Below are 21,505 nucleotides of genomic sequence, written 5' to 3' on the forward strand. Positions count from 1 at the left end.
GGTCCTTAATGCAGATCTCAATTAAGATGCAAATACTTCTTTCCAACCTCTTACCTGTACAGCTGCAAGAGGAGAGAAAATATCTTCCCATAGTAGTCCAGAAATGGGGCGATATGATCCATAAGGGAAAGGAACTCTACAACCCAAGGTACAGTCAAAACCGTGCATCGTTTCTGTATTGATTGCCTAAGCAGCTTCAATATATCCAGCACAGGATGGGTCTTAAGGGAAAACATTAGGAAAATGTTAACTTTAATTCCTCTTCAGCACACATTACTTACTATCATGGGGAAACACCAAAAAGTAGGAAAGGGAAATAAACATATCCAACTCCTCTTTCATTTCTGTCCCTCTCTTGGGTTCTCTTTCCTTCACCACTAAGAGGAACACCTCTTTCCTTGGCTAATTTGTGTGAACAGAACACTGTTGCAGAGATGGAGGTAAGCCATAAGCACACAAGCACCTGGGCTTACTATTCAGGTCTTGTTGCATCTTCCTTTGTATACTTTTTAATTTGGCAAAGAAAGTGGGGTGTTTTTAGCTAACATCACTCAGAGCAGCTTGTTAAGTTCCGAGCTCAAAAAAACAGTTTTTGTGGGGAAGTGGGGCAGGGAAGACAGAAAGACACAAGGGTGTAATCAGTTTCACATATCAAGGAAAGGTATCAGAGCAGTATCTTAGAGAGACCCACTATATTTTGGCACATGAAGCCTATTCAAATCCAGCAATCTTAAGTCACTCATCTGGCTAAACTGTATTTCAAATGGTTGTACCCTGCCCTATGACCCTGGAGCGAAAGGCAGGTAATAAATTGAAATAATAATAACCACCCCTCGCACTTTCCACATTGAGCCAGCACACTGACAAACCACACAGCACAATCTGATGTCAAGAGAGCCAGTGCAGTTTAGCAACAAGAGTGTTGGACTTCGATGTGAACGGGTGGGGAGGCATGAATCTAGTAAACAATATAACTGCAAATAATGTTCCATGGAGACTATTCCAGAGGAGTAGTTTGTACAATGAATTAGTGTGAATTAGTTATTGACATTATGGGTTACTTGTTTGGAGCATCCCTGTATCAGAGGTTTACATCAAGAAGGACGCTTTCTGCAAACGTGCAAGCTTCTGATGCAACTGTGTTCACCAATAAATGAAACACTTCCCCTTCCTTCCATATCAAGAGTGTAGTTAATTCATATGGCTGTACCGCATGAGTAACTCAATCTTCCCTCAGTTTATAGCAGCAACACAAGCAGCATCATTGAAACAATAATAGTGAACAGCAGGGGGAACCTGCAGCCCTCTAGATGTTGTTGAATAGCTCTCAGCATCCTCTCAGCCTCACAGGAGCTGTGGCTCCCCAACAACATCTGCAGGACCACAGGACCCCATCCATCCCCATACTGGAGGTTGCTTAACTAGGAAAGGAGTTTTAACAGCAAGTATCTACCACCTCAGGAGGAGCCCAGAGGCTCCTCTAATGAAATGCCTGCACATCTCTCTGATAATAACAAAATTAAATACTTCTATTAGGTAAATGTGGCTGGTTACGCACTTGGTTTCTTAACATCACTGCAGATTCTAGCAAGTCTCCAGTTGCTGGTTCCGATGTGTGATAAGGCAGGAAGACAAGGAAACCAAAAAACTTTGCCAGGAGTCGGAGGCTCATAAGGACAGCAGCAAAACGCTTCTTTTCATCCTGCAGTGAAAAGAAAGGCCAGACATATTATAGTCACAGATAACAGCAGCAATGCCTAACATTTTGAATGCTCACAACAAACCTATAAGTTAAGCCTTATGTTCCCACTTTGGTGGGTCTATTATTATTATAATTTTTTATTTTTTTTACTTTGTGGGGTGTGCAGCACGGACAGGACTATCCAAATCAGAGACAAATCAGCATGGTGGTATCAGTCGCAGGTCTACCTAGGACAACTGGGGCTCATCAGAGAACGCTACTGTCTTCTATATACTTGGACTGTATTGGAGAAGGAGTGGGATGGGGCTTACACTGCAGCTACCACCACTTGGACGGGGGGCAGGTGGTTTTGGAGGAGCAACGATGGAGGAGTTGAGGCAGGGGGGACATCGCAGGAGAGAAAGACTGTGTGAAGGACAGACACCTCTTTTCAGAGAGGACAATGCAGGACAGAAGGGAGGAGCAAGAAAAAGAGGAGTAAAGGAGACCCACACTAGAACAGCAAGATGTTATTAAAGACAAATAGACAAAGAAAGACAAACAAGCCTGAACTGGAAGACACACACAGCGTGTGAAGTGAGTAGCACTCCCAATGAATGCCAAATTCTTCCTTCCAAGCAGTAGGAGAGATCATAACCCACATGGACACCTCTGAAGCTCTACTGTGAATGGCTGTTTCTATGCAATACACACCTGCTCATCCATTGCTTCTCCATCGCTGGGTTCATGTTCCACCAAGGCAAGGCCATCCAGCTCAAGTATTTGCAGGCTCAGGCTGTCCATAAGGTGCTGATTAAATTGATAACTTAACCAAAAAAAGATAATGAGCTCTTTAGGAGAACAACTTGATTTCAGCAAAGAATGTAACCTCTTAAGTGACCACAGCAGCATTTGAGAATGGTTACTACAATGCAAGTTTAAAATCAGATTAATCCCTACCAAACCCCTCACGTGCTGGAAGTCGGCACTGCTGCAAACACTGCCAAACACTCCCTGGTAAAGCCCACTTAATGTCATTCTAGCACCAGGCAAAGACCTTATTCTTTTCCAAAGCCTTTTCATCTAAACCGTTTACTTTCTGCAATGATCTTATGCTCATCTGTTTAGGTTATGGACCCAGCTACTAAACAATGTATGCTTTACTGTGAACGTGCTGATTTCAACTGCTTTGTCCCTACTTGCTAACACATAGGAGAAACACAATCCCTGGCTTAACATGATGTCCAGACATGGTTTGCTTCGCTCCAAAGAAACCAAGAACACAAAATCAAAATTAGTATGGTTATCACAAACTAACCATGGTTTACTGTGACACTGAACAAGGCCATTGCATTAGTTCATTTAGGAATCCCAGCCACCACCACACAGTCGGGGTCACTCACCCAGACACATCCTAGACAGAAATAGCAGTAAGTATCTAACCTGCCAGCACTGAGGATGAAGTCCCTGAAGAACTGCTGGCATCCAGGGAAGGAGGGAGGTGGGCAAGGCCCTCGGATGCTCTGAGGGACAAGGAATCTCTCTTGCAGCCTTTTCAAGCGGCTCAGATTATCGGAACCCAGCATGTTAAGGACATCCTGGTCTGGGGTGTCTCCCCAACTTGTACCACCACCAACTGGACCTTTACACATCTATGGCATAGAGGAGGGAGCGGGGGGAAAGAGAGGTCAAATTTGTGAGTGTGCCAACTTTTAACTCTGTAATCTGTTTATGAATACAAGCAGTCTCTACAGCCCAAACCATAAACTGTTAGGTGCACGAACCTCAGACTAACTGAGGAAATTAGATTATGAATTAATTATGCATTCAATGAACAAGTATTTTCACCTATTAGATATGAACTGAAGAAAAGTTTTACTTGCAAAATATACTCTTTTTTTCCTTATGGGAAGCGAGCGTTTCTTTACCTGAAGAAGCTGCTTCTGAAAGAGCCTGGCAAAATGGCTGTAGTTGCAAGCAGCAGAGAGGTGAGCCATCATGACCCTGTGAAACCAGAAACAAATTAATAGTGCTACAAAGAAAAATAAGGAAAATATTACTCTCTATGCAGATATATAGAAGACAGCAAATGTCTGGGGGACTTTAATGTTTTAAAAATAATTATGAAAATACTATTCTGAAAAAGTTCTATGTGAACTGAGAATTCTCCCCTTTGTGAAACTAAGTAGCTTACGTAGAATTAGTTTTTGTTGCTAAATTGGGTTTCTAAATGTTCATTACCAGTACTGCTCTCTTGTAACTCTTGTCTTTCAGAATTAAATGCAACCTGTGTGTTGGCACTCAAAGACATTTGTATCTTCAACTTATCTTGGAATATTTATCCCTCTTTTGGCGGGGGGGGGGGGGAAGAGTGGTAATTAAATTACAGTCTTTGAGACCCCATTATATCGAAACAAATAAATTAATTTCTTAGTGTAACAACTAAAAAAAATTTAAATTGAGGTTTTCTTTTGCCCAAAGTAATGACCGCAAATTTATTTGGTAACAGTGGTGACATGGTCTTAGGGCCAAATGCAAGTCAGTTTTGCAAGGTGTCCCAGCGTACCACTGGATCTAATCCATAATACTGAACCAAGTATACCACCAGAGGCAATTTCCAGCTGCTGCAAACTGCACTTTAAAAACAATCCTCCCGATGGAACATGGTGAACAGCTGCTCAGTGGAGGACCACACAAGACATCAGCAATGAGCAGCACTCTTTATCAAGTCTTGTTAAATTTACGGACCAAAGATTCCTACCTGATCCTGTCTCCCAGACACTTCTCAAAGTCCCAGCCTGTTTTTTCACAGTTGTCTTCCCATTCACGCAGCAACTCGTAGAAAATATCTCTATTGAGCAAGGCAAACAAGTTAGCTCCAAAATCCAAAATCATAGTCATCAGATGTGCTATCAGCATACAAAAATGGGGCCATGATATTCTGCTTATGCACAAGCAAGCACCACAGTTCTGACAAAGCTTTGGGTGGAATTCAATGTTGCATTAAGTTGACTGTTCTGTCAGCACAAGCATTTTTGCTTGTCAAACAGAACCATCTTCCCTCTCCTGCTCCTGCCTGCTGTTCTAGGGGTCCCTTGGGTCCCTCCCAAGCTGACTTAGGAAGGTCACTTGGGGGAGGGTGAGAGAGAGAAGGGGGGGCAGGAAAGGATCCTTTGTGCAACCAGGACTGGCTTCTGCTAGCAGAACAAATTAGTTGAATCTGTCCCTTTGACCATTCCTACAAGACGCATTTTCATTCCAAAGCCAACAATTGACAAATATCCCCCTAGTTAAAGAATAGTTCAAGAATAGACCAAAGAACCTAGCAAGCACACCTACAGCTGAACCCTAGATATGTCTACTCAGAAGTAAGTCCCACTGAGTTCACTGAGGCTTAATCCCAGGCAAGTGGGTTTAGGCTTGCAGCCTTAAACTGCTATCTTAAAAGAAGAAGAAGAAGAAGAAGAAGAAGAAGAAGAAGAAGAAGAAGAAGAAGAAGAAGAAGAAGAGGGAGGAGGAGAAGAAGAAGAGGAGGAGGAGGAGGAGGAGGAGGAGTTTGGATTTGGTATCCCGCTTTATCACTACCCGAAGGAGTCTCAAAGCAGCTAACATTCTCCTTTCCCTTCTTCCCCCACAACAAACACTCTGTGAGGTGAGTGGGGCTGAGAGACTTCAGAGAAGTGTGACTGGCCCAAGGTCACACAGCAGCTGCAGGTGGAGGAGCGGAGACGCGAACCCAGTTCACCAGATTACGAGTCTACCGCTCTTAACCACTACACCACACTGGCACAAATAGAAAGTAGAAAACTCCATTTAAATAAATTCAAACAACACATTATATGGAAAGTACTTTAAACAGAAGGTGGGCATAGGGAGAGCAGAGGAGGCCATATCTTCTACTACTTTTGACCTGAGAAAGCCAAATGAGTTTGCTCCAGCTGCAGGGAACCCCTGTCTTGCTAATTTCTGCATTTCTGAACTACATTAATCAGCCTTGCATTTAACAATTTCCCAGGAATCCCATACAGGTGGGTAAACTGGCCAACTTCCTCCACAGCTAGCATGGAAGCCAAGTGGGCTAGACAGAGTACTCCAGATATTGTTCACTTGGTAGAAGGTGCATTTATTATTTTTTATTACTCTGTTTTTCTACGCCACTAGCTTCTTAGCAGGCTAGTAAGAAATTCTGCCAATGAATGTGTTTTGTGGGCTTATTCAAAAGGCTGACATTAACATCCAGACACTTGTTCCTGGTTTCATAAAACATAATTTATGAAGCTTGGGAGGAAATATCCAAACCAGGCCTGTGGGTTTGGATAACTGATATAGAGTCTTGATAGCTACTCTATTCTCTGATGCATGTTCAATAAACTAAAACAACTGACAAATTGTACATTTTGACAAAATCCCATGATAAAAAACAGAGGATACCTTTGTTTCTTAAACACATGAAATGCCTTATCACTGGAAAAGTTAGACCGATTGTCAGTTTCTGGCTGAAAGGAAACTGACTGTATGCTTGAAGGCAGCAACAGGGAGACCTGTTCAATACAAAATAATGTGTAAGTGTAATACATTCCTCCTAATTTAACATACTTTTCTCCATAGACACAAACAAGGAGGTTGGAATTACAATTTGTTCTCCCTTCTGTCCGTTGCTACAGCTTAAAAGTCCCATGATCTTAATGGTGTAACATGTACTAACTTGCCGGTTTGCAATAGATCAACATTTTCTAACCCACCAAATGCAAGTCAATCTCATTATCTCACTCTGTTTTTTGTTTTGGTCACAGTGCTAGATATAGTATTTTCACTCCTCATTTAATTAGAGCTGCAGAGAAAGCTTCTACATAGTATATACCAAGAAAACTAATCTGTTTCTAGAAGAGGATGGAATACTGCAGATACAGTGGTACCTCGCAAGACGAATGCCTCGCAAGACGGAAAACTCGCAAGACGAAAGGGTTTTTGGTTTTTTGAGTTGCTTCGCAAGACGATTTCCCCTATGGGCTTGCTTCGCAAGATGGAAACATCTTGCAAGTTTGTTTCCTTTTTCTTAAAACCGTTAATACAGTTGCGACTTGACTTCGAGGAGCAACTCATAGCATGCAGTGTGGTAGCCTTTTTTGAGGTTTTTGAAGACTTTGGTGATTTTTGAAGCTTTTCCAAAACTTTTCCGAAACCATGCTTCGCAAGACGAAAAAAATCGCAAGGCGAAAAAACTCGCGGAACAAATTAATTTCGTCTTGCGAGGCACCACTGTACCATAATAGTGAGGAGGACACTGAGTAAAAACAGTTTCAATAACTGTTGGGAGAACCTTGATTTCACACTGTTCTACTAGAACATGCTTAGTTTTTACCTTTGCTGTGCTGTTTTCATAGACTGCCATAAGCCTCTCATGCAAGTCAGGGGAAAAGGATGTGATCCTGTCATTCTCAGCTAAGAGCTTCAGTGTTCCTTTCTCTAAATGTGATATAATTCTGCCAAGAAAAACAACAAAAAGAGGAAGAACACTCCACTATAGTATTTAGATTTGATCTTTCAGTTAAAGCCTATTCCACCGGATTCCTAATCTCTAATCCCTGTTGATAAAAGCCAACATATATACAGTGGTGCCCCGCAAGACGAATGCCTCGCAAGACGAAAAACCCGCAAGACGAAAGGGTTTTCCGTTTCGGAGGCGCTTCGCAAGACGAATTTCGCAAGACGAAAATGTCTTGCGAGTCTCGCCCTTTCCCCCCCCCCCCCGCTTCCCCCCCCCTTTTCAAAGTCACTAAGCCATTAATAGCCTTTTAACAGCTTAGCCGCTAAGCCTTTAATAGCCGCTAAGCTGCTAATCGCTTAGCCGCTAATGGGCTTGCTTTGCAAGACGAAAAAACCGCTAGACGAAAAGAATCGCGGAACGGATTCTTTTCGTCTTGCGAGGCACCACTGTACTAAACTCATGTCATTAGAGAAGGAAGTTCTCAGATTTCTTTTAGTTTTGATGACACTAGAAGCAAAAACACCATCTCCAAACACAACAGATAATACCCTTCTACAGAAGTAGGGCAGCTGTTCAACTGGAACTATCTGTCAATTAATAGATGACAGAACCCAAATTTTCAAACTTAAGGATATGTTAACAGTGGGCAATGTGATGCAAGATATTCCAACTTATGATAGCAATAAACCAAGCACTTCAAAGTGCAAGTATATGTACACTGATGAGAACAACCTAAGCCATTCAACTTACTGAAACTGATAATCCAAGACTTTCACAGCAAAATAAACACAGTTGTGTACACTTCGAAAGTGTTGCCTCTCTACTGCATCTGTAAACAAAACAAAACAAAAATTTAAATCATCAGACAGAAAGCTGCAAGTAATCCCTGTGGTGGAAGAACTGGTTCTCTGCAATAACTCCCCCCCCCCCCAAAAAAAACCAAAAACAATACTACAGGCAGATCAGCCACTGGTCACCAACAGATCACAAAATCCCTACCTTTATTACTTCTCACTCATCTCAAATACCAGAAGAACGTCAAACATCAATTAGGTTGTGTCAATTTATCAGCCTGTTTGGGGGAGCAGTATCATAAAATTAAAGACTGCCCCCAAACAATAAAATGTGTCAAAAGTACATTATTCTTTATTCAAAGCTCAAGCTTAACTTGGAGTGTTTTTTCTTTGCCAGGTGTGTGTGTGTGCGCGCACACGTAATCCACATTTTCATGAAGACACTTACAGATTTCCACTGTCTATGCACATATCTCAAGGGAGGAGCAGCTTCTTTCTTTCTTTTTTGAAACATTGACATCAAGAATTCCTGGTAGCAGGATCAGATACTGTAGTTTTACTACATTTCTGGATGTAAATTATCCACAGACCCTGCAGTTTTACAGAGTAACCTGGGGGGGGGGGGTAGTACCACTTAAGTGCACAATCATGATTGTTTATATGTTAGTTGCAGTGCGAATATTAAGATGAGAGGGGGGAGGGGAGGGAACTGCCAACATTGCATGAGTGGCAGAGTACCATATAGCATTGTATATAAATGTCTATGATTGTGTATTTTAAGATGATATGGGAAGAGGGTTACAAAATTGTATACTTCAGAACAATGGGGCAAATTTGTTCAGTACTGGAAGCATAAGAATAAATACCAAAATATAAGGGTAAAGTAGTCCTAGACATTACAGTATGATAATGTCTTATGTGCATGTAGCCTGCATGATTCTAACCATACATATATACTCGAATCTAATGCACACCTAAATTTTCAGAACCTTGAAACAAAACAAAAAAAGTATTTGCTGGCGAATGTAAATGTGCCACTGAATCTAATGCGCACCTTAATTTTCACAACATAATTTGGCCAAAAAAGGTGAGCATTAGATTCGACCAAATATGGTAGTTGAAATCCCACAAGTGAAATGTAGAGCCAGTACACATAGAGGGCCTTTCTTCCCAAGCATGGCAGAGATATTTGAAGCTCTCTTTTTGCACCAGGAAAATCCAGCACTAAAACAGTTTTTATGCTCTCTGTGCACTAGGTTTGGAACGCTCCTGTGAGATCTCGCAGGAACTTGGAAAAAGCACCCTGGGGCTTCTGGAGGCGGCACAAGGAGACGGCCTTGCTGGGGAGCAAGGCAGAGCACTGGGGAAACCCAGTGCAAAAAGAGCTCACTGCTTTGCTAGAGTGGGGCAAGGCCCTCTCCAAACATTGGTTCCAGATGCTCGAAAAGGGCCAGTTTCAAAGATTTGAGTATACGGGTTTCTGCGTATACAGGAAACCCTTGGAACCAAATCCCTGCATAAGATGCAACCTTACCATATTAAAAAAAAAGGATATAAATGGAAACCTCACAATTTTATTTTATTTATATACATGAAGTACTGTATACAGTGATCCATGTGTGATGGACTGAATTATTATATCCTTAATTTTGAGCCGCTGGTACTCTGTGGAATATCTATTACATTTTTTGATTTGTATTACATTGAAAGTTCATTAAATGAATGAATATATTTAATGTATACCCTCCTCTAACTCTGTTTAGCAGGTGGTACAATCTGTATTCTGTTAGTAGCCAAGAATCTTTATCCAATATAAGTCCCAACCTTTATACTCTCCATTGAAACTCAGGTCATTCTCTCCATCTTCTAAAGAGGAAGTTCCCTTGGATGTTAGCAGCTGGAACACAAAAAAGATCTCCAAGAAGATATTCGGCACAAGGTTTTCTGCAAAGAAAGTAAAGGAACAGAGAAAAACATGCAAAAGGACCTTTGATTTGTACTTGTACCCTGAATGATAGGATTAATCACATTAATTTCAAAACCTGAATTATATAAGATGCATTTTTAAAGGAAGATAAAAATATCTACAACTAAAAAAACATGATCTGGATGTAAGCAAAAAAGTGCTTTTAAAAAGTGCTTAAATACATAGGATTTTTTTTTAAAAAAGGATATAGAATTCATTGCTTTCCTTTGTACAACTCCCAAAACATTAAAATTATTTATCAGTGTTGGCAATTTTGTCAGAAAATTGCCATTTGTCATACAATAGGAAAATCCAAGCCATGATATATTTGCGAAGTCAAGGCTCATTGAAATTTTCATTACTACTAAAAAAATTAATTTGAGGACATTTCTATGGGTTGCCATTCTTAGCATCTTCCCAAATCAATATGGACTGAAAAGCATCCACTGCCATTTCTTCACCTGCTATGCAAAATGAATAAAGTTGAGCCAGCTGTTCCAGCTGTTTCCTGCAGGAAACCTTGTTGACGTCGGCAGAGGTTACCCACTGGTTTTCAGAGGGAAGGCTTGCATTCTGACCGACATTAGGTTTCATTGGTATGCCAGAATCCAGAGGTAATCCTGTTGGTGAAGATGTGGGATGCAGCAACTTGGACCTGCAATTCAAAGGTATGAAATAAGAGCGGTAAGAGAAGACTGAAAAACTCCTACTCTGTTGTAGTACCCAGCGGGATTCTTTCAAACGCTCACCAATTCATTAAGGAAGCAATTTCTTCATTGAAACATAAAATGTTTCACAAATGCAATTTGCAGCATGTTAAAACAGTTAAAGATCCATGGATCAAATTCTAATCTTAACACAGCACTTGTAAGATTGAAGGGTATCAAGAATTAAATCATATTGACATGTGATTCTAGGAACATTGTTTGGCTTTAGCATAGGATTTCTGAGCTAGTGAACCATGTTGCTGCAGAATGTGACAGAGAAAGCAACCATTTTTAATACGGTGGTACTTCGGGTTACATATGCTTCAGGTTACAGACGCTTCTGGTTACAGACTCCGCTAACCCAGAAATAGTACCTCGGGTTAAGAACTTTGCTTCAGGATGAGAACAGAAATCATGTGGTGGCAGCGGGAGGCCCCATTAGCTAAAGTGGTGCTTCAGGTTAAGAACCGTTTCAGGTTAAGAACGGACCTCCAGAACGAATTAAGTTCTTAACCCGAGGTACCACTGTATTGAAATTACAGCCCCTAGAAATATTACTTGTTTGTTCATTCATTCTTTATACCACCTAGCTATGCAGTGTGCAAAAGCAAATCAATACAGAAAGCATAATAAAATATGGCATGTTCACAAAAAGACAATATGGGCCATTCAGCTCTACTTCTCTAAGGCAATGTAAATCAACATTTCTCACATCACAGATGCTTCCCTTCACTAAGCACCCCATCACAGATTTCATAACGTACCGTTCCTTCTTCAGCATCTCTCTCTCCTCCTGAAGGCTACCCGAACTGGAAGACAGGGTCACTTCTTGAGATATAACAAGGGCCTCGGGACTTGTTCCGGACTGAGACTGAAAAGTTTGAGACTGGCCAACAGGAGTGGAAGTGAAGCACATCTTGGGCTTGGAGAAGGTTCGCTCAGCACTCACTGGAGTAGGGTTGATTCTCCTCGACGGTTTGGCTTTGCTGAAACAGGAAGTAAAACTGGATCAAGAGGATGAAAACACAACAATATATTATCCCTCTGCTCCAATCACCTGTGCAGAAGCCAGCTGATGACACATACTAGTGTGGTCCTAGATTCACTAACCAAGGGCTCATCCAGACTTCCTTTTGTGCTGCATTTCCAGGCATAGGTCTAGGCTTTAAAGCTTCGTGGCCAAGCAGTGTTTTTTGTTTGTTTATTTGTTTGTTCCAGCACTTTCCTCAGGAAAACCCAGGTTTTAATGCTGAATCAAAGCAAGCAACAGTGGAGCTCTCCAGAGATTGTCGTTTGCTCCTATTCAGTGGTAAAATGCAGGTTTTCGCAGGGAAACCGCCTAGACAAAAAAAAAAAAAGCACTCAGACACAGAGCTTTAAAGCATAGAGAGGACAGCGCAAATGGAAGTCTGCAGTGAGAAATCAAAGTATAAAGCATGTAGTTTTACTAAGAAATAGTTCTGCTCCTTGTCCAACAGCAGGTTTCTTAAAAAGAGAGAAGTTGCTACCACAAGCTGCTATCTTTCAGCCACAATATCTCTAGATATTGTCTAAGGTATTAAAATCTCACAGAATACCTTGGTCAGAGTTCAGGCTTAAGAGTAATCAAGCAAGCATATATCAACATTAAGCATGCTTATTTGGAGCAGAGCTAGCTTCAGCATCTCAAGGCAAGGGAGGAGAACGGGACTTAAAACGATGGCATTTGGAAGGTGGCTCGCAAACAGACGCCAAGGAGTGAAAAGGGGCATTCTAGGCCCCAGCGCTGGGAGGGAGGAGCACTGGGCTAGTGCTCCCCTCCAGAGCAAACCACTGAGACAGGAATGGCCACCCAGTGGGGTGGAACGGCATCAAAAGCCTCCCAGCTGGGGTGTCACGGCTGCTTACTGGGAGGAGAGAGGCCTTGGCAAGGTCAGGGCTGTGCATCCCTGTGCACCAGTGGATGCTCAGGATTGGCTCCATTCGTGTGCCAGCACGCTCATTGCCACCTCCTCCCCCAGAGCAAACAGCAGCAATGTTGCTGCCGGGAGGCTTACTGCTGTGGCTCTGCCCTCTGCCCACCTGGCAAGCTGCTCCTGCTCTGGGAGGGGCCATTTTTAGAAGTAGTACCTTCCTCCCATTTACTGATACAGAATAGTAAGCTGCAAAACTACTCTCGCAATAGATACCAGAGGGAATTGAGAAAGCTTCACATCGAGACTTACTTTGCCATTCCAGCGGGACACATGAGCGGGAATTCCTCCAAGTCATTTAGGTTAAGCTGGTCGGGTGGGGAACTTGTAGAGACGGGGCTCACTTCACCTTGTTTCCTCTGCCTCAATGAACCCAGTGATGGACTGTCACCTTTTACTTCTTCGTTCAAGCCTCTGCCCGCGTCTTGTGCCGCTGGCCGGCCAGAGGCACTTGCAGAACCGCTGCCTCTTCTTCTGCCCCTCCTCGCTGGGGTAGCAACAAGGAAACTCCCTAAACTTATTTTCTGAGCAGAGCGCCTCTCGTTGCGAGAAAAAATGGGGCTCGAACCAAAACTCGTGCTGGTGCCAGAATCCGTATTTAGGCATTCGCTGAAAGAACCCAATAAGCTTGATCCCGTAATGACAGAAGATCCATGCGATTCCAAGGCAGGATTGCCGGTGATGGGAGTTGAATCAAAGAAAAGCTGCCCTCGGCTACTGCCAGACCCTGTGATGCTACGAGACCTCCTTTCAGACCCCAGCCTTTGATTCCTGTAACTAGAAGAACTTCCCAGGAGCTTGGAGTTTGGTGCTTTAGCAGGAGTAGGCGGCCCATTGGTCAGTATCCGACTAGTCTGTTCCCTTAAATAATTCAGCAAAAAAGGCACAAAGTCTTTCTGAAGCAAGTTCAGGAGGGATAGCTTGGGGTGGACTTGGTTTTCCTACACACACAAACATAACAAAACAAACCATGGTTAATATAAACTTGATTTAAAAAGAAATAGAGGGACAGCGGATATAAAGTAACTGAATATTTTGCCATTTTTATAAGAATAAGGCGATAAACCAATCTGAAAAGACTAGCTCCATTCAAAGGATATAAAACCAGGAAGCAAACATTCTTCACAATTGATTAAAGCAGGAAACTTATTTTTTTCTCACACATGATATACTACTGTACTTACTAAGTTTAACCATTGTTGTAGCCAGAGACTCTATATAGTCATTTAGCTATATAAAGATAGACATTCGTCCCTGAAGTTTGGAAATTTTAGTATGATCCTAAGCACATTTACCCAAAAGACCTAATAATGAATCAAATGGATTACTCCCTAGGCTGTGGGATTAGGAATGCAACTTTAATGCAGTACCATACTACTCAAAGTGGCTATTGATCCACAAAACATTGGCTGCCAGTCCAGTGACTCCACCACAGCCCATGCTGGGTGCTACACTTCAGGGACCAAATATGGTACTGGCTCTGGCACACTGGGGGAAAATTGGTAGTTCACATCAGATAATTTTAGAGTAACAGTTGTAGTACATTGCACAAAGTGAGAAATATCACTAAGCAGGAGGTACATTGCCCTCTAGTGTTCCTTAGCAAAATTACTTCCATGCTGAACTGGTGATAGAAGATATATTGGCCTCATTTAGACATAATGTTGAATCATGATTTAGCATTACAAGAACCCTTGTAACTTACCCACCTACCATTCCAGCATGACTGAAAAAATAAGCTTGGAAACATTTATTTCCGTTTTAGACTAATTGCATCTTGTCACATCAAGCAAATCTAAACAAACAGTTGTTCATCTCAACTACTTTTTGTTTAAAAAATGCCAACTTCAAAGCATAATTTATAAAGCTGATTTGTTTCAGCAAACCATAGTAAAGATTTGCAACTGTATAGGGTTTGAATAACACTCTCCTTATATGAACTGACCCAGACCCTGTGCTCATTATTGTGTGACTTCTCCAATAAAGGTCTGGAGGGTGGCAGCATGAGACCAGGCCTTTTCTGTGGTGGCTACCCACTTGTGGAATGCTCTCCCCAAGGAGACTCGCCTGGCACCTTCACAGCATATCCCTAGGCAGCAGGCAAAAACATTTCACTTCTCCCAGGCCATAGAGAGGTTAGGCTGGCCTCAACTAGAGCCAGGGCCTTCTCGGCCGCGGCTCCAATCTGGTGGAACGCTCTGTCACAAGAGACTAGGGCCCTGCAGGATCTGACATCCTTCCACAGGGCCTGCAAGACAGAGCTGTTCCACCAGGCCTTTGGTCAGGGCGCAGCCTGACCCCCTCCTCTGGCAATCGGCATTCTGCACAGAATTTTGCTTGATGGTTGCCATTAATTTGATTTTAATTTGATTTAATTAATTTTATAACGAATGTTTTTAGACTGTCGGACTATTTTTGATTGTTGTTAGCCGCCCTGAGCCCAGCTTCGGCTGGGGAGGGCGGGATATAAATAAAATTTATTATTATTATTATTATTTGGCTAATTGAGCGACCTACGGCCTTTTATACTGGGGAGTATTGTTTTTGTTTGTTCGTATGTATTAAACAACAACAACAGCACTACAATGAAAACATAAGCTTCCAGTCTCCTCACAACTGAACAGGAGGTGGGGTGAGAACACATGAACCCAATACTCACTATAGCTCATTTTTCTAACAGCATTACCTCTGAACTCAACCACTGAACCATGATTCTAGCAATTTTCATGCAATGTTTTTTTTTTATCTTGATCATACAATGTGACCATTAGGTGCAATAACTAGAGCTTCCCCATCAACTACTATGGTAGTTAGCATCTTCACTTTGTCAGTGGGAGTGTATTTTTCATTTAATTGAGCCAAGACAGAAGAACTGGCTAGTTCCCATCTTCCAGCCATACACCAAAGGTTGTGAGTGAGAACATTTTCACAAGTAACACAAAAAGTTTTGATCTGAAATTCATCATTATGAATGCAGAGCACAGAAAACAGAAAAGAACCACTTTGGAATCAGGTATGCACAAGTTAGCATATGAAAACAAATACAAAAATATATTCAGACACGACGGACCCATTTCACACTAACAGGCTGTGGCATTCATCAGACATAAAATTAAGTGATTTAGACTTCAGTCCTATGCATGCTTAGATAGAAGCCCCCATGAACTAAAAGGAACTTATTTCTAAGTAGATCTACACAGAACCTGCCTGCTAATCATCACCTAGGAATCCCTAGCCCTATGCAAGATACTAGAGGGAAGGAGGATATAGTATGTGGAATCTGTTGCTTTAGTCAGCTTCGTGCGCACTCTGAACCCTGATCGCTCGTTTCCCAGATGGTTATCTAACACCGTGCTTCAGGTAGACCAAAGACTGAAACTTTTCGATGAAGTATAAGCCTGCTCTTCTGTGTACGAGACCCCCTCCACGATATTTTGTGCATCCACACCGCTTTGAAAATTATAATCGTTCACACACGTGCAGAAGAGAGGCGTCAATGTGATTTCGACTACGGCTGAAATCCTGTGCACGGTTATTTGCAACTTCCAAAGAATTCCGTAGGTCTTGTTTCTGAATCATTAAAGCTGCATATGGGAAGGACTCGTAAGGGCGCACAGCAGCTCAGTCCCACCAAGTCCACAGCAGGGCTCGCAGGTTTAGGGAAGGGCTGCCTCAGGGGGGCACATCCATACACCTGGGCTCCCGAAGAGCTACCGCAAGAGCCTTTCTGGAGCTCACACAGCGCAGGCCTGAAGGCTGCAGCTTCCCACTTAGCATCCCGCCAGAGGAGGAAACCTCCCGCCTCCCTTTGGGAGCGCAGAGTTTTGAAGGCCGGCATCAACTCCGTTTCCCCGGAAACTTCCCGCTCGAACCGAGGGCTGGGTGAAGCAAGGGCGGCGCTGCGCGTTTTACCTCCACGGCGCAGGGGCTCTGGCTCGCCTTCAGCCACCGCACGACAGCGCTGGCTGCCACTTCGTCCTGCAGCAACAGCTCCAAAACAGCCGCCATGCCCACCTCTCTCCTCCTCCTCTAGCACTACCGCGCGGGCGAGCCTCCGGGGCGGGCGCGCAAGGAGCGTGGGCGCCACCCCTCGACGCCGTCCCAAAAGCCGCCAAAAAGCCCTAAAAAAAAGGAGCAGCAAAAAAACCACACCACACACGGGGGGCGTGTTCTAATTCGCTTCTAACTCCGGGTTAGAGCGCAGCACGTGGAGGATGGGTGGGGAAAGAGAGAGGAGGCGCACTGATAGAACGCCAGGCGCGGGGGCCGCCAGGGAGAGCCAGCGCGCGCCCCACCCCGGACGCTCGCGGCCACCGCCGTCCCTCCCTCCCAGGGAAGGCGGGATTAGAGCAAGCGCCCGGGCAGCAAGAAGCGCGCGCGCGCGCGCCGGCCCTGCCCTGGATCCCTCAGAACCGCCAGTCTCTGGGAAAGTGGGCGTGGCTTCAGAACTCTCAGGCAGCAGCGCCCGCCGCCCGGCAAGGCTTCCCATTGGGAGGCGCGAATGCTTTAGTGGGCGGGGATTGGCGCAAATGTAGGCAGGGCGGGCTGAGAGGAGGAGCCGCCGCCGAAGAGCAGCGGCACCAGCAGCGCTTCCTCTCCCCCCCTCCCCTCCCGTGTCAACAAGCGGGGCGCCTGCGCCGGGGGTTTGCGCGTCTTTTCCTCTCATGCGCGGTATTTGCTTCCCGAGTCGGGCCCGGGGTTTGGCCTAGAGCCGGCGGCGGGCAGAGGGCGCAGCGCGATCGGGCGCAGCGCTCCGGCCGCAGCGGCTCCCGCCGGGCGGGCGATCGGTCGGTCGGTCCGCTGGCTCAGGATGGCGGACGACTCCCCGAAGCGGCGCAAGGCCAACTTCAACGAGGCGGAGACGGAGGTGCTGATCGAGCAGGTGCTGAAGCACGAGCAGGTGCTGTTCGCGGCGGGGCCCGGCCGGGCCTCCCCGGGGCAGAAGCGCAAAGTGTGGGAGCTGATCCGGCACAAGGTGAACCCGGTGGCCGCCTGCCCGCGCGAGGTGGAGGACCTGAAGAAGCGCTGGCGGGACCTCAAGCGCCGCGACCGGAGCAAGCTCTGCCGCGTCACCCAGGGGCCCGTCCCGCACCCGGCCTCGCTCGGCCTCCTCATGGCCGCCGAGGACATCTCGCCCCCCGACCACCTCCGATCCTATGCCCCGGGGATGGCCGCCGCCGCCGCCGCCAGCGAGGCGCTGCCCATCGTCGGCGGCATCGACACGCTCGACTTGCCCGGAGCTGCCGCCGCCGCTTCGGTGGCGGAGATCGGTGAGTAGGGAAAAGAGGGAGGCGGGCAGCAGGGAGCCCCTTTCTCTGCTGCGATCCTGCCTTTCCCGCCGGCGCAGATCGGGGGCTCCTTCTCTCACAGCTGGTGCCTCGTGTATGGGCTGCCCTTCTCACCCCACAAAAGCTGGAAGCGGGGCGAAGGACCGCTCCCGTCCTCTCCCCGCTACAGACCTTTCTCTGCTGTACCTTTTCTCTGTCCTCACAGCTTTTGGAACAGTTGCAGATGCTCAGGATCGCTCGCCATATCCCATCCCCGCTTTCTCCATTGACTGGGATTGCGCCATAAAAAGTATCAGAAAGCTTGCCCCGAGGATAGGTTTTTAGGGTCCAAGAGTCGACAAGTGGGCCTTTCTGTTGTGAAGGATGCTTTCACAACGGGACAAGCGAATTATATGCTAAAGTTAGTGAGTCACTTGTGAACATAAGTTATCCAACTCAGTCTCCTCTACACTTACAGGCAGGGGTGCTCTGTCTCGGAAGTTTCACACTGGAGTCTTTTGTAGTACTACTCCAGAGATGCTGGGGACTGAAACTTATCTATTTTTTGGCATTTATTATATATTGCCCTTTTTACCTTTTGCATGCATACCATGTGCTCTGCAGTCACCCTTCTTGTGTTTTAATGTTAATCTGGAGGAGAAGGTGGAAGCAAGTCCATTTTAATTCAGTCTCCACTGTAGCTGAAATAAACATTGCATTGTTTCAAAGGCTAGGAAACTAAAAAAGCAATTTGCATATTACTTATGAAAAATAGACCTTCGGCCTATTAAGGTGCTTGCCTATTTGTTTTTCCAACTTTTCATTCCAAGCACAGTCATCTAATACTCTTCACTTTTTTGCAAATGTTATTTGCTATTAGGTACTCAGAACTTCAATCTATGGGTATGTCTACATGCAATATGTCTAGTTTGCAGCTTCAGTTCAGAATTTGAAATGCCTGAAGCAGTATACAAAACGAGGCAGCATTTTTCGCCACCTTCCCCGTTATAGATTGTCAGTCATTTATACTTAATCAATGTGATGACCAGCAAGGGGTATTGGATAGGTGCTGAGCATCTTTTGTTCATCCGTCCCCCCCACCAACCCACATTTGTATCCCACCTCTCCTCCCAGCTGCTCAGGATAGCACACATAGGGAGGTCAGATTTGAAATGATCTCACCAATTGTTGTCCTACTCTTTGTTTCCTACATGATGCTAGCAAGGCATTCCGCTCAAGCTTCTTCATCCCATTGAGAGTTTTGCTTCTCTGACACAATTGTACATATGTTTCTTTTTAAAAGGTGGGGAACTGTCTAATAATAACTGGGTGCAATCTTAATCACAGACTAAGGCATGATGTATAATTTAGCTCAGGGATGGGGAACCTTTTTGGCCCTGTGGGCCAACTTTGACAGGTGGGTTGAACAGTCTGTCAGTCATCTGACATAATGATGGCAGTTATTGACAGGTGGGTTGTCCCACCCACCTGCAAAAATCTCTTGCATAAGGCTTCCAGAGTGCCCAGCAGCCTGCTGGTTGTCAGGTTCTTGGGAACGGCACCACAAACAGCTTAGCAAGTACCAAACACAGAGCTGGCAAAGCTGCTTTCTGTAGGAATTGGCTATGAGATCAAGTGCCACATGGGAAAACATAGCTAGTGGTACCATTGAATATCACTGTCTCTTAAAAAATTATTAGAAGTGGTTTTTAAGTCCTTGAGCAGAGCCCTTGTGCAACTTTTCTTCCTCACTGCTGTTGAAAATTGGGGAGGGGGCTCCAGCACAGATGGGGGTGCAAGGGGCAAGAGCTATCGCAATGGCAGGTGTCACCTAATTAGCAGACATGTTTCATGTATATCTTAATCACCAGCTGAAGCTAAAAACTCAATAAAAACTCTTTAGTCTAGACATAAATTTAGGCAACATTTTATGTGGTTATGATAGGCTGGTAGCCAGAAGCTGAATCCCCAAAGAGAGTGAAGTCTAACTTCTTTTCTCCCCCTCCTCTATTTTTAGGTTTTACAGATGATCCAGGCCCATCCCACCAGCCATGTGTGGAGAAGATGAATCTAAAAGAAGAAATAGTAGTCAAAGTCGTGGAGCCAGAAGAAAGTTCAGAGGACATGTCTGTAGCTCCTCCTAGCCAGGAGCCACTCCCTTTTTTGGGGTTGCCAAATGGAGGCCCCTGTGGAAAAGTAAAAGCCAAAACAAAAACTCAGCCCCAGATAGACCCCAGTGAAATTACAGAAGAGGATCTCCTGCAGATCCAGCAGAACCAGCTCCACATCATCCAGTCTGGCTTTGATACAATCAACCACAATCTCCGGCTGCTGCAGCAAGGCATGCAAGATCTCAACAACAGCCTCAGCATGGCAGCACATACTTTAGTGGCAATTAAAAATGTCTACGTGAAAAACAATGCTGGCCCAACCACCTTTGCTACGGTGGCGACTCAGACCACCTCGGGGTACTTGAGCCCTGGGTCCCCACTGGTGGAGGACAGAGTCAGAGCACCAATGGCTGGAAGCAGTAGCAGAAGCAGCAGCAGCTGCAGCTCCAGCTCCATGTCGCAAGAGCCAGGCCCGTCAGAATTCCCCAGGCCCCCCCACAGAACCATTAAGAAGGAGCATCCGAATGGCTGTTACTATTTCTGTTTTGCAGATGTGTAAGACTTGAATACGATGTTACTTGAGAAGGGGCTGTTTTGTACCCCACTCAAGAATGGTCATCACAGAGCGGGCTTGCCTTGCTGCCGTCTACACTGCTAAATCTGTAAGAGCTCCACCACCGCCACTTGGGGAAACCTTACATTGTAGGAGGCATAATGCTAACTGTTTTTACATTGATTTATTATGGGCTTGTATTTGAATTGTTGTCGGCAACTCTGGGCAATGTGAGTGCATTGGAAGGGTGGGGTATAATTTTTTTTAAAATAACTGCAGCTCTTAGAGCCCAGTCCTATCTAGGCCTACTCAGGACTAGTGCCCAGTGCGTAGGATTGCAAGATTAGTAGTTATCCAGTAGGTTCTGCAGCTGGTTGATACGTCTTACATTGCATCTCCCCTGCTTTCTTTGCCAGTGAAGGAAGAGGAAATCTTGACTCATCTAGATCTTCCTGGTATTAATTTGACCTTTGAAAACAAAGAAGTATGAAAAGGGAGCAGCAAATTTAGTATCTGGGACAGAATGGATCATACATTCTGTTTTTATTTTTTAGCCAACCTAACTGCAGATTAGTGAGAATTTAGTACTTGATTGTACTTTGTTAAAAAACAAAGAAAAGCTGCCTAATAGTACTACTACTACTGTAAGGAGCACATGGAGTTTATCTGTTGTGGGATTGGGAATGAATGTGGGTGCTGAGCCACAAGCAAAGTGCTTTAAATTTTCCTTGCTCGTCATTCTTCGTTGCTCATGTCCAGCTCCTCAAAAGGCATCTTCCCTGCTGACAACATGCAGTCGTGGGGAGGCTGCCTTACGTTGCATAATTAAAGAAAATTTTCCAAAAAAGAAAGAATCCGAGTGCTGAATGTGCTTGATACTCATCAGCAGAGTGAATCTGCTCCCTGTGAGGGTATGTGTGGTACTTAGATGCTGCAAAACACATTATTGGACCCCTGTTTTGGATGTAGTTTGAAATAATGATTTA

At 44.7% G+C, this 21,505-nt stretch overlaps 2 protein-coding genes across 6 annotated transcripts in view; one reads left to right on the forward strand and one right to left on the reverse strand.

Moving 5' to 3' along the window:
• CDAN1 (codanin 1) overlaps window positions 1-16,948 on the reverse strand; it is a 30,301-nt gene extending 13,353 nt beyond the window's left edge. For 2 of the 5 annotated variants that reach the window (XR_013392577.1, XM_077927292.1), the window contains exons 1-14: window positions 16,501-16,947; window positions 12,841-13,529; window positions 11,401-11,622; window positions 10,391-10,584; window positions 9,788-9,907; window positions 7,920-7,998; window positions 7,044-7,164; window positions 6,113-6,222; window positions 4,443-4,532; window positions 3,610-3,685; window positions 3,125-3,333; window positions 2,396-2,507; window positions 1,559-1,702; window positions 55-221 (exon numbers count right to left, since the gene is read on the reverse strand). Coding sequence is in view for 2 of the 5 variants with exons in the window: in XM_077927292.1 (XP_077783418.1) it covers window positions 55-221; window positions 1,559-1,702; window positions 2,396-2,507; window positions 3,125-3,333; window positions 3,610-3,685; window positions 4,443-4,532; window positions 6,113-6,222; window positions 7,044-7,164; window positions 7,920-7,998; window positions 9,788-9,907; window positions 10,391-10,584; window positions 11,401-11,622; window positions 12,841-13,529; window positions 16,501-16,596 (2,429 nt within the window). In the remaining 3 variants the exon portion in view is untranslated. Of the gene's footprint in view, window positions 1-54; window positions 222-1,558; window positions 1,703-2,395; window positions 2,508-3,124; window positions 3,334-3,609; window positions 3,686-4,442; window positions 4,533-6,112; window positions 6,223-7,043; window positions 7,165-7,919; window positions 7,999-9,787; window positions 9,908-10,390; window positions 10,585-11,400; window positions 11,623-12,840; window positions 13,530-16,500 lie in introns of all 5 variants that reach the window. The other 3 variants (XR_003705982.2, XR_003705981.2, XM_028724128.2) reach the window with 2 other exon arrangements.
• Window positions 16,949-17,128: 180 nt separating this feature from the next.
• On the forward strand, window positions 17,129-21,116 carry LOC114594448 (uncharacterized). Its single transcript, XM_028724149.2, has 2 exons — window positions 17,129-17,858; window positions 19,873-21,116. The coding sequence occupies exons 1-2, from the start codon at window positions 17,399-17,401 to the stop codon at window positions 20,523-20,525; spliced, it is 1,113 nt and encodes a 370-aa protein (XP_028579982.2). The 5' UTR covers window positions 17,129-17,398; the 3' UTR covers window positions 20,526-21,116.
• Window positions 21,117-21,505: the final 389 nt, after the last annotated feature.

The sequence above is a fragment of the Podarcis muralis genome, chromosome 1 (assembly GCF_964188315.1).
Source record: "Podarcis muralis chromosome 1, rPodMur119.hap1.1, whole genome shotgun sequence".
Classification (NCBI taxonomy): Eukaryota; Metazoa; Chordata; class Lepidosauria; order Squamata; family Lacertidae; genus Podarcis; species Podarcis muralis.